Raw genomic sequence first — 12,204 nt, forward strand, 5'->3', positions numbered from 1 at the left:
TGGCAGCAGAGACGAGACGCCTCTCTTCTTCTCCTCCTCCTCCGTCTATTCTCTGTCTGTCTCTCCGTTTCCGTTTTTCCCTTCAGTGCAGCATCTTTGAAAATTAGCTTCAGTTTTGTCAAGTGATGAATCCATTTAACAAAAATGTGTGCGTGCGTGCGTGTGTGTGTGTGTGTGCGTGCGCGCCATTGACTGGTGTGTGCACGTGCACGTGCGTTTGTGTTTACTGTGCTGCCTGTTATGTTTTTATGACTTTGTCACTGGACGTCTGGACCACATCCTGATTATGAATTCTAACTATGAAATGAAGTTTCGACCACACACTTGTGTACACACACACACACACACACACACACACACACACACACACACACTTCCCTGAATGTTTCGCCATTTTTAACATCAAAAGGCTCCATCCATGAATATCCTGCAGTTTTACACCCTCCACTTTTTGGTTTGCGAGAGGATTATCTCTGACCAAAGCACACAGCACACACTTATGAGATAAACACATATCCTTTCCCCTCACACCTACACCCTGACCCACGCACACACACACACACACACACGCACACACACACACACACACACACACACACACACACACACACACACCTTTGACAGAGTGGGTGTCAGTCCTGGCTTCATTTAGTACAGCTAAATGTACCTTGTGGGTTGTGGTTGTACTTTGAATTGGTTTTAGAGTCTCAGCCCACTGGACAAAAATCCATTCTTCTCCTGCTTGTCTGTCCATGGGGACTCATTCTGCATACGATGTATTAGATGTTTAATTTAGTAGGCAGGAGGAGAAGAGCACACAGCCACACACACACACACACACACACAGTGGAAAACATGCATCGTCAGTGAGAATCTCTCCACAACACTGCCATCCATCTACATTATTCAGACTAGGGATTGAAGCCAAGCAGTGTTACGGTAGCTGCTGTAGCTACTGTACCTTAGTGATGTGGTACCGGTACTAGTGAATTTCCACGGTACTCTGTGCCAATTTCGGTACCACGGTAAAAAAAAAACAGACTGATATTTCTTCAACATATTCTCCTTTATTAAAGTATGCAACCATTTCCAATGAACAAATGGCATGTAGCCTTCAACTTAAAAACAAAACAATGTGCTTCTGCTTACTTCTTACATTCAACTCTGTATGGGAGTGAGTGCAGACACTGCAACACCAGTGGCATGTAGCCCTCAAGTATTGTTTATTGAATTAAAAAAAAACAAAAAAAACGGTACCATGCAAAAACAGGTACCGTCAGTACCATAGCAATGTAGTACCGACTAAGTACCGAAAACCGTGACAACACTACTGTACCTGGGAGTTACGTAGCAGTGTTACGGTAGCTGCTGTAGCTACTGTACAGTACCTGGGAGTTACAGTACGTAACAGTGTTACGGTAGCTGCTGTAGCTACTGTACCTGGGAGTTACAGTACGTAGCAGTGTTACGGTAGCTGCTGTAGCTACTGTACCTGGGAGTTACGTAGCAGTGTTACAGTAGCTGCTGTAGCTGTTGTACCTGGGAGTTACATAGCAGTGTTACTGTAGCTACTGTACCTGGGAGTTACAGTAGCTGCTGTAGCTGCTGTACCTGGGAGTTACATAGCAGTGTTACTGTAGCTACTGTACCTGGGAGTTACAGTACGTAGCAGTGTTACCATAGCTGCTGTAGCTACTGTACCTGGGAGTTACGTAGCAGTGTTACTGTAGCTACTGTACCTGGGAGTTACGTAGCAGTGTTACTGTAGCTACTGTACCTGGGCGTTACGTAGCAGTGTTACAGTAGCTCCTGTAGCTACTGTACCTGGGCGTTACGTAGCAGTGTTACGGTAGCTCCTGTAGCTACTGTACCTGGGCGTTACGTAGCAGTGTTACGGTAGCTGCTGTAGCTACTGTACCTGGGAGTTACGTAGCAGTGTTACAGTAGCTCCTGTAGCTACTGTACCTGGGCGTTACCTAGCAGTGTTATGGTAGCTGCTGTAGCTACTGTACCTGGGAGTTACAGTACGTAGCAGTGTTACGGTAGCTCCTGTAGCTACTGTACCTGGGAGATACACATTCAGTGGACATGTGTCATATTATTTACTTTTTTAATATCTATATTATTGTAGTACACAATGGACTACAACTTCTGTTTCCTTCGTCTAAAAGTCAAACAAAAGTTTATGAAACAGCGAACTTCGTGTTCAGCAAGATCATCTTCACAAATGAGGACCACTTTTATCACTTTTGAAAGGTTTTCTGAAAATCGTGATTTAAAAAATGCATTTACGCCCAACCGTTACCCAACCGCTGCTAACTATCCAAATATGGCAATACTGCAAACAACTGTAGGCCTGCCAGGCCTGACAGAATACTGTAGAGCTGTCTGCAACGTAGAAGATGCAGCCCACTTCTATTAGATGTGACCCAATTGGCGACTCTTTCACCAAGTGGGGAGAATAACACTCAATCATTGGCTGAGTGACATAATGGCTTGTGAAGAGCGTTAACTTGATGTTGGCAGCCTTGAAGGATGCGACTGACTGTAAAACAGAATTTTAATTAATAGCTCAAGTTAAACTCATTAAAAATCACGTTCAATTAATACTTGCCCTTAGACATTTTAATTTTCAAAAATTGATAGGTTTTTTACATTACTCAACACCAACAACAAATATTTTCTTTTAAATTCCTTCCATACCGGGCCTGCTACAGTACTGTAGCTGGGCTCTGACAGCTCTCAGTACAAGGCTGCACCTGCCAGTATGCCTGTCAAGTGTCAACCCCCTCAGCTGGCAACCCTGTGAAGACTGATAGTTACTGCTGTTACTGAACACTAGGGCTGCACAATTCATCCAAATCGCAATATGGCTAAGTGCAATAACCACATCGCAAGAGCCTGCAATTATTAGATAAAGTAAAAATATGTCACAACGCCATTAAATGAAGCATTGTGGCGCTACAGAGACGTCCCGGCCTACAAATTATATTCTCCAGAAGTATGGGAACATGCTTGTTTGGTACAGAACCTGTACAAAACTCACAACACATTTGTGTGTATGTGTGTGTGTGAAAAATAAATTTGAAAAATTGCCATTCCCAATGAAATCGTATCGCAATAGCAATATCTGTCGGTACAATCGCAATATTCGTGCAGCCCTACTGTACACTTTGATGCCTGAGTGGGTTTAAACAAAGACGATGGGATTCAAGCAAGAGGGCCCAACTTTCAACTCACTTCCTGTCATTTTGTCACCCGGGTTTTGCCCATGATTTTCCACTTAGGAGACTTTCGGCAGGTCTGAGTCAATGGTTGACCACGCCCATTTAGGAGACTTGCTGCTACCATTTGTTAGAATTGGCAGAGCCTGCGGTGGCCCATCTATAGTAATATAATATCTATGGTTGAAATCAGACCTAATGTTCATCATGTTGGGAGCTCCCACCTGGCTAACAACTCATACATACATAGCCTCTTTCCCCACACTCTGCGCTATATCATAAAAGCCCAAATTAAAATCTTAAAAATGACAATGTTAACAATGGCTGTATGGAATCTGCAAATCTACATGAAGGTTGGTTGTGATGTGCTTTTGTTATCCAGTGGTGTGGACGCTATCACCAAGGTCAACCAAGGATCTAGTGTGTGCGATATGTGCAGTGAACACCTCTGTCTCTGGATATTCAGTACATTTCTGCATCTGGTGTTGTTTTACAATCCATGTTTGTTTTGCAATTGTAGTTCTTTGTCTACATACAGTACAGTATATTAATTTCTGTTTGATATGTATGTGTGTGTGTGTGTGTGTGTATGCATGTACTGTATGTGTGTGTGTGTGTGTGTGTGTGTGTGTGTGTGTGTGTGTGTGTGTGTGTACTGTATGTATGTGTGGGTTGTGTTTTCAAGGCAGATGGAGAGTCAGCTGATCAGAGCCAGGGAGAGCCAGAGGCAGCAAGTCCAACAGGCTGATCTCGCTCTGGAGCAGTTCAAGAAGCAAGTGGAGCTCAGCTCTGAGAAGACCTATGCTGACATGAAGCTACAGGTCTGATACACACACACACACACACACGTACACACACACACACACACACACACACACACACACACACACACACACACACCTAGAGGCGTAATAGACACAATCAGTCAAATTTAAATTTATATTGCCAAATCATAACAAGTGTTATCTCAAAGTGCTTTACAAATAGAGTGGGTAGAAGACCAGGCTCTTTGCTTTTATTTTACACTCAACAATTGAAACGATTCTTGTTCTTTTTTATTATTATTTTCTCCCCAATTGTACTTGGCCAATCCCCCCCTGCTGCCCCTGTCGCTGCTCCACCCTCTGCTCATCTGGGGAGAGCCGTAGACTAGCACCATGCTTCCTCCGACACGTGTGCAGTTGCCAGCCGCTTCTTTTCACCTGACTGGGGGAGCTTCACCAGCAGGACGTAGCACGTGGGAGGATCGCGCTATTCCCGCCAGTTCCCTTCCACACTGAACAGGCACCCCGACCGACCAGAGGAGGCGCTAGTGCAGCGACCTGCATGTTTATAGTGGGGGCCCATACTGATGTTGTATTGAGGAAACCCAAGTGAACACAGGGAGAACATGCAAACTCCACACAGAAAGGCCCTTTTCACGAAATAGCCCACTTGGGCACCAGGCACCGAAGGCATATCCCCAGTGCCAACAGCATCTCTGGTGGGAGTCGAACCCAGGACCTTCTTGCTGTGAGGCAACAGCGCTACCACTGCGCCACCGTGCCACATGATCAGTTGAGCAATTGTGGGTTGCGGCACCCTATTATACTAGTAAGATGTGCACTTTTCATGTACATTCATGTGGTTAAACCTAGCAGTTGTGCTTCCCAGGCATAAGACAATAAAGTTAACCTGACACTGGTTTGTTACATTACTATTACACTATTTGTGGCGTCGTCTTTGGGAACTTTCGAAAAGGGCAGGCGCGTTAAAAAAAATACATGGCATGTGATTGGATGAACCATCTGCCTATCATGACCTCGCTTCTTGCTGTCGTCACACCTAAATCCCGCCCATTGCTGCCTCTGGACACCGATTGGTCCGGCACACTGCTTGAATGGCGTTAAACCAATAGCTTGCATGGATTTCTCGCGTGATCGTGATCTCGCAAATCCGTCTGCCTCGCAAGTTTACTATAAAGTGAGATGGGAGAGAAACTGATGAAATCAGATTTGAACAGCAACTGTGTGTCGTCATCAGAGTCAAAGTGGACATGAGCGTCAGACGTACACATCTGGCCGTCGCCCAATAGGTGTCTCATTCTCTTTGGATAATTGATTGCTGATGATTGAGGAAGGGAAATACAGCCAACGTCTTTTCAAATCGAAATCCATCTCCTAATTGCCTCGTCGACTGATTGATTTGGTCATATTGTAGCTAACCGCTCGACAGGTTTGCAGCTCCAAGCTGATGGGCGTGCTCCAGTTTCCCTCCTCTCTCTCACACATTATTAGCACGTCACTTTTACCCCGCTCCTCCTTTCTGTTGTTTTGCGTGAGGAGCACAAAGCCAGCGGCTGTTTGACAGCCAGTGATCAAACCAAGACAATACAGATGTTCTTTAAGCACCATCACAGTCAGGCACACACACACACACACACACACACACACACACATGCACATTCTGTACTGTCTGAAGCTGCACCGACACAGCCTGACCACAGATGCACCAGGGCGCCACGCTGGCTGCGCTCGCATTCCTCCGTGTCTCTCTCTCTCTCTCTCTCTCTCTCTCTCTCTCTCTCTCTCTCTCTCTCTCTCAGTCAATGAGCTTAATTAGCATGACATGTCGTGTCACTAAAGCATTTCAATTATAGCACATCAAACGGGAACAACAATAATAAATGATAGCAGTAGTGAATGTAGGAAGTATAAATGAATAAACAATCATTATAATAATAAAAGCAATGACAATAACTCACTCCCCCCTCCCTCCCTTGGTGCAATGCTGTGTACCATTAGGGGCGGCCATCGCTCATGCTGTCTACCAATCAGCCTCTAACTGCCCCCGTTCACCTCTCGCATAACGTAGAACACGACAAAGTACACCGTGCTTCTCTCACAGAGGTCTTATTAGTGAAAATAATATGCAAGAGCCGAGAACAACCTCCTCCCCAAGGCATTTCAATGTATTCCAAATGAATAAAACACCCCTTTATTATGCCGATCATTAAGGGAAACGCACTCGCTCCTCTGACCCCGGCGGCCCTCAGTGGGCGTGCCGTGGGCTGGCCGGGTATCGGCGGAGAGCACGGAGACGGCGGCGTGGAGCAGCCGGACTAATTAGTACATTAGGCCAGGCCTCACGTTCAGCCGCTCCCACCACACCGCGTGGGCTCCGCAAATCGATAACGCACTCGGCTGTAAACTTCTGACGCTGTAAGTTCTTAACAAGTCAGTTTGGCTATGGGGCCTTTTTGTTAAAGCACTTTTGGGTATAGACTGTGTGTGGGCTTTTATTGACGGGCCGGCAGCATCGAGTGCGGTCCTGAAAGTTTGAAAGGGGTGTAAGTAGGCACAATAGGGTGATTAGCAAGTTTTTGAGCCCGAGTGCTCGTGGGCGTGGCGTGGGCAGATGTAGGTAAGAGAGTCATGGTGTGGTGTTTAGGTAAGAGAGTGATGGTGTGGTGTTTAGAGTCAGATTCCTACGTGGAGCTTTGCACGGGGAGTGTCCGTGGTGCCCCCCCCCCTTCCTCAAAACAACCCTTGTTCCCCGTAGACTCAAGTGGAAATCTCTGTGTTGCTGCTGCCTGTATTCCTCCCCTTCTTCCTCCTACTCATTTTTTTTCTCTCCTGCTCTCATCCTCCCATCTCCTGCTCTCTTCTTCTTTTCCCCAGTGAGCCCCTGGCATCCCAATCTCCAATCTGACTTTATCCTCAGCCCACATCAAAGCCATGAGAGAGAGGGGAGCAATCTCTTCTGCATCCCCCGTCATCTTCTCTCTATCTCTCACTTTCCCCTACCTCGCTCTCTCTCTCTCTCCCTTTCCCCTACCTCTCTCTCTCTTTCCCCTACCTCGCTCTCTCTCTCTCTCTCCCTTTCCCCTAGCTCTCTCTCTCTCTCTCTTTGCCCCCACCCCACGTCTGCATCGCTCCATCACGTTCTCCCGCTAAGTCGTTAATGTTGCAGAAAGTATTTCAAAAGAGCTTTTCACTCTTCTTCATCCCTCCATCTTTCTCTCATCTTCCTCTCTCTCACTCTCTGGTTATATCTAAACTGACTATCTTATCTTTATCACCATTTTCCTCTCTCTATAGCTCTCTCTTCATGTCTCCCATTTTAAAATCAGCATCCCACCGCATCTTTTTGAATTGTCAGTGAGCACTGTTTACACGCACACAATAATCCGATAACTGGAAATAGTGAGGTAATGGGATTAATCTGATTGACGTGTTTACATACATTATAGTAAGTAGCGGGAATGCGCCTTAAAGACTGTGAGTGTGGACTTTGAGATTGGGCCATGCACTGAAGGAAACGGTAGAGTTAGCAAAAAGCTAGGTGTGTTTATCGGAGCTTCCATAATCCTATAACGACCTTTTAACCCGATAATAGCGCGTATCCCACTGTCAGTGCATGTAAACACACTCCATGTAAACATACTCAGTGATTATTTTCAGCTGGGGTCACAATTCATTCATTTCAAATTAAAAAATCCATGACACCTGCAGCATTCCGGAGATGCATTGCAGCTGCTGCGTGCATTCGATTGATTGTAGTTTATGTTTATTGTCATTGCATTGATTATGCATGCGTCACCTCAAACAACATATTTTTCCCTGGTTGTTTTTACCAGCTGTCTGTGTCCAAATGCTTTCGAGATCGAAGCATTTCGGCAGTGGATCAAAGTTGCGACTAAAATGCTGTTCAGTCGTCTCGTTAATCAGTTTATCCCAATATGTTTGGGCTCTGAGGTTTTGCGTAGAAACTCGTATGCGTATTGTTGACAGAATCATTAATCCATTACAGATTAATAACGGCCTTAAGGTTTTGATCACGCTTGTGTTTAATGATCGGAAAGAAAACAACACTGAACTGTTTTCCGTCACAAAACTGACAGCCTAGCCTTTGTTTTCTCTCACCATGTGCTGCTTCCAGATGGAGAAAGTGGAGGAGGACCTGATCCGCTCCAAGTCCCTCAGAGAGAGTCAAGCCAAGGAGTTCTCCCAACATCTAGACGCGCTCAGACACAAATATGAGCAGCAGGTCTGTGTGTGTGTGTGTGTGTGTGTGTGTGTGTGTGTGTGTGTGTGTGTGTGTGTGTGTGTGTGGCTTTCTGTCTGGCTGTCTGTGTCTCGGTCTAACTGTCTGTCTGACTGTCAACATTGTTATCTTTTGCCCTTATCAGCGAACACTTGGCCTGTTGGAGCCAGCCAGGGCCTGACATTCATTTGGAATAGTCTGCTATTCCTCCCTCCATCTGTTCCGCCTGATTAATTCCTCATGATAAGCGACACGCTTTCGATTAAGCCGAGATCGGGCTCTCAATAAAGATCTAAAACCTTCCCCAATTGAAAACTAAATGCAATCTGCGTCGCAGACGCAAGGTCCTCTCCTATCAGCTCCATCTCCATCACTCTCCTCCCGATGAGGAATCTCCAAAACCAGTTTCACTCCTCATTGATATCTAGCGTGCTGATAGGAAGACCGCTTTTCACCAGGCATCTGATTCAATTAACTCACAGGAAGGGATATTATCGCAGGCTCGGAGGCACAGAGGACAATTTACATTTCTATTAGTCTACTTAAACTTCATTGGCCTTGTGGCAAATGTTACCATACAAGGTGTGTAATTTAATCTAATCCTACTACATATGTTTAGAAGATTACGTTTTTATACCAGAATATTGGCTTTTGTCACCTGGTGGTGCTTGTGTGTGTTGTGTAAACCACACTGTGTAACTTGTTTAATTCTGTGAAGATACTCAAGAGTGACAGTGACATAAGATGAAAATAGTGCATTAAATCAGTGGTTCTCAAATGGGAGTCCGTGCAAACGCTTCATACTGTAGTTCAACGGAAATATTTTATGCTTTAAATCTAAAATGGTTCATGGATTACATTCCAATCTAACAAACCTAATCAATTTAATAAAGTCACGTTACCGTGGAAACAATTAAGCTTAGCCCAAAATCACAAATCAGAATGAGGGGGTCCCCGGTATATTTTCTATCTTGTAAGGGGTCCTTGAAAATGAACAACATTCAATAACTTAATCATCTGAACTACTAATTGTGATTAATAGTTATGTATGTGCACAATTTCTAGCAAAAATTATCAGGCATATATGATTTTAGCCGTGCCAATGCAGCTGTACTTGGCAACAGATTGGATGTGTGAACTGTGAGATCAAAGACTTAGAACTCTAGTCCATGCAGCCTCACTCAGCATGAATAAAGTCATATAGAAGCATTCAACCTTTTAAAGGAAGGTGGTAAAAATATGTTGTATCTCTCCGTGTGATATGGTATGGCCGTGCGGCACTACACTACATACGCCTTGAGATCCTACAGCTGTAACTACTGTAACATCTCTTATTTCCCATCTGCATCCCAAACACGATTGATTTGCAGGCACCCGTTAAGCACCCGACGAGCACTCAACCTGCCCGTTAATAAGCATGCCAGCACTCATCTCCAAGGCAGATGCACGTCCGCTGCATTTCAATGGCTGTAGATAGTTGTGAGTGGGAGGATGTGAGGGTCGTGTTTAAACCGGCAAGTGGAGAAATGTGATTCCATTATCGATTTGCTCCGTGTTTGAATAGTTTTGTTTGTAGTCATAATAACATTTATGGGTAAAGTCACTTTTTTCCCCCCAATATTTTATTTTCAGTTTTCAGAACATCAAAAAAACAAACCACCTCAGACAGAGAAAGAAAGAAAGAAAGAAAAAACAATATTCAACATTTCAATGATACAACATGGTGCTACCAGCTGCTAGAGGTGTCCATGTGCTTCCAAGAGATGTCATACGTGGGATCCCACGCAAGGGGTTCATGAAAAACCAGCCGGGCGAGTCTCAGCGGTCGCCCCCTAACCTCATCAAGGTGTCGGCCAAAAACAGGTCCGCCAACCATGGCTCAAAAAGAGGAGGAGAGGGGGACTTCCATTCCGGCAGAATGAGTTTCTTGGCCACAATAGTCCCCTGTGTCAGAGACTGTTGCACAGCTGTAGGAAAGTTCAGAGAGGACTCTGAGCAACCAAAGATGGCGATTTCTGCCTCCGGCTGAAGGGTTATTTTGTAGGCTTAGAGTACCAGTCAAATATTTTGGCCCAGAAACCCGTCAATGAAGGGCAGAACCAGAAGGCACGAGACAGAGTGCCCTCTGACACCTGACACCTGTCAGGTAAAGTCACATTTTGAATAGTTTTGTTTGTAGTCATAATAACATTTACGGGTAAAGTCACATTTCACCTTTTATGAATTTTGAAGTATTTAAAACAAAAAGCCAAAAACAAGTTTGATGGGAGAAAGTGGGAAACACATCTTTTTAGTCATAAAATGGAGAGTAACGTCAGTTCCCGCATTAAACACATTATATTTATATTCAAAAGACATTGTTCATTCTCCTGTAATTATCCTGTTACTGTGAGACTGTATCCGTGTTGTGTGTTGTGCCAACTCTGTCTCTCTCTCTCTCGGAGGAGGAATCATCAATTCCATCTCATGTGAGAAATAGGAGAGGAATCAAAGTGTTGGAGAGGGAATATTCAAGTGACGATAATGGGCATTATGGCGCTTACAGAGAGGGGAGAGATGCTGAGGAGAGCTAGTTGACAGTTGAAGACAACTACATAGGGTTAGCAGCACACCAGGAAGCCTTTTGTGTTGGAGATAAAGACCTGCCAAGATGAAGGCCCTGTCTGTGCGTTGATGTGATAGCTGGGTGTGTGTGTGTGTGTGCTGGTGACACTGGTTTCACAGATAGCGCGCGGGGAGAGAGAGAGTGTGTGGGCGCGTTATCATTCATTATTCATGAATTTCTTTTTCTTTCTTTTTTTATCAAGTTTTTTTTTTCAGACACATACCGGCACACATACCCCAGAGCCATGTATATAGAAGAGTCACGACATCTCCATTCACTCCAATGGACCCGTTTTTTTACTCTCAAGAGTTCCAGGAAGTAAGGTCCTGTATTGAGCAGCACTGTCGAGTTGCCAGAAAATGGCAAGTGCTAATTTTAATTTATTTATCCTGGTTGCTACTCCACCCTCTGCCGATCTGGGGAGAGCCGAAACTGGCTCCATGCTTCCTCCGAGACATGGGCAGTTAGCCAGCTGCTTCTTTTCACCTGCCAGAGGAAGCTTCACCGGTAGGACATAGCACGTGGGAGGTTCTATAGACCAAATCACCGTGACGTCACCATGTAAACAAATTTACTTCCGGGTACCACTTGGGAAAGGCGGCAGGTTTAAATGTGCGTGTTGTCATATAAATGCTGTCAAACCCTCTCGTTGTTTTCGGCCGACTACTTTCAATTTAAATGGTTAAACGGTTGGTAAACATGCTTGTCCGACGTATCTAGCCTTTCTTTTCTGTTTGTTTTATGTAGTGTTAGCTAGCTAATAAAGTTTGTTTGTCTGTCAAACTCGCTGTTTTTTTACGTTACAGACAGAGTAACCTCGCGTCACCAGGCTCTTCTCGGCGAGAAAGAGCCTGGTACAGACAGAGCTACTGACGCCAGGTCAATTTAATTTAGCTTCAAGTCTACTCTAGTCTGGTCCAACAGGTAAATTAGCTAGTCTGGTCTCCACTAACGTTAGTGAAAGTGTTGTTATGAATGATATTAAACAACAACACAACACGGACGAACCATTTTTGTCTTCTTTGTCTGTTTTTGTCTTCAACATGTCAGTTTGTGCCGTCCACCGCCATTATAATGTGTGGACCTCAGGGGTACCCGGAAGTAAATGTAAACATCCCGCTGATTTGGTCTATTCCAACCAGTTCCCCTCCCTCTGAACAGGCGCCCTTAACGACCAGAGGAGGAACCACATTAGCAACCAGGATATTGCATGTTTTGGTGAAGGGGGTTCCTATATGAAGGAAACCCCCGGGAGGCACGGGGAGAACATGCAAACTCCACACAGAAAGGCCCTTTTGACGACCCCACCCGGGCAGTGGGCACTCGAGGACATGTGGACGGGCACGCATT

General features: G+C 45.0%; 1 protein-coding gene across 1 annotated transcript in view; it reads left to right on the forward strand.

Moving 5' to 3' along the window:
- cep112 (centrosomal protein 112) overlaps positions 1-12,204 on the forward strand; it is a gene marked incomplete at its 5' end in the record, with an annotated part of 169,800 nt that overhangs the window by 72,011 nt on the left and 85,585 nt on the right. Inside the window, 2 exons of the mRNA XM_083648557.1 lie at positions 3,910-4,045; positions 8,145-8,252. Of these exons, the coding sequence (XP_083504683.1) occupies positions 3,910-4,045; positions 8,145-8,252 (244 nt within the window). The remainder of the gene's footprint in view (positions 1-3,909; positions 4,046-8,144; positions 8,253-12,204) is intronic.

Source organism: Poromitra crassiceps (genome assembly GCF_964638095.1).
Source record: "Poromitra crassiceps genome assembly, chromosome: 13".
NCBI classification, from domain to species: Eukaryota; Metazoa; Chordata; class Actinopteri; order Beryciformes; family Melamphaidae; genus Poromitra; species Poromitra crassiceps.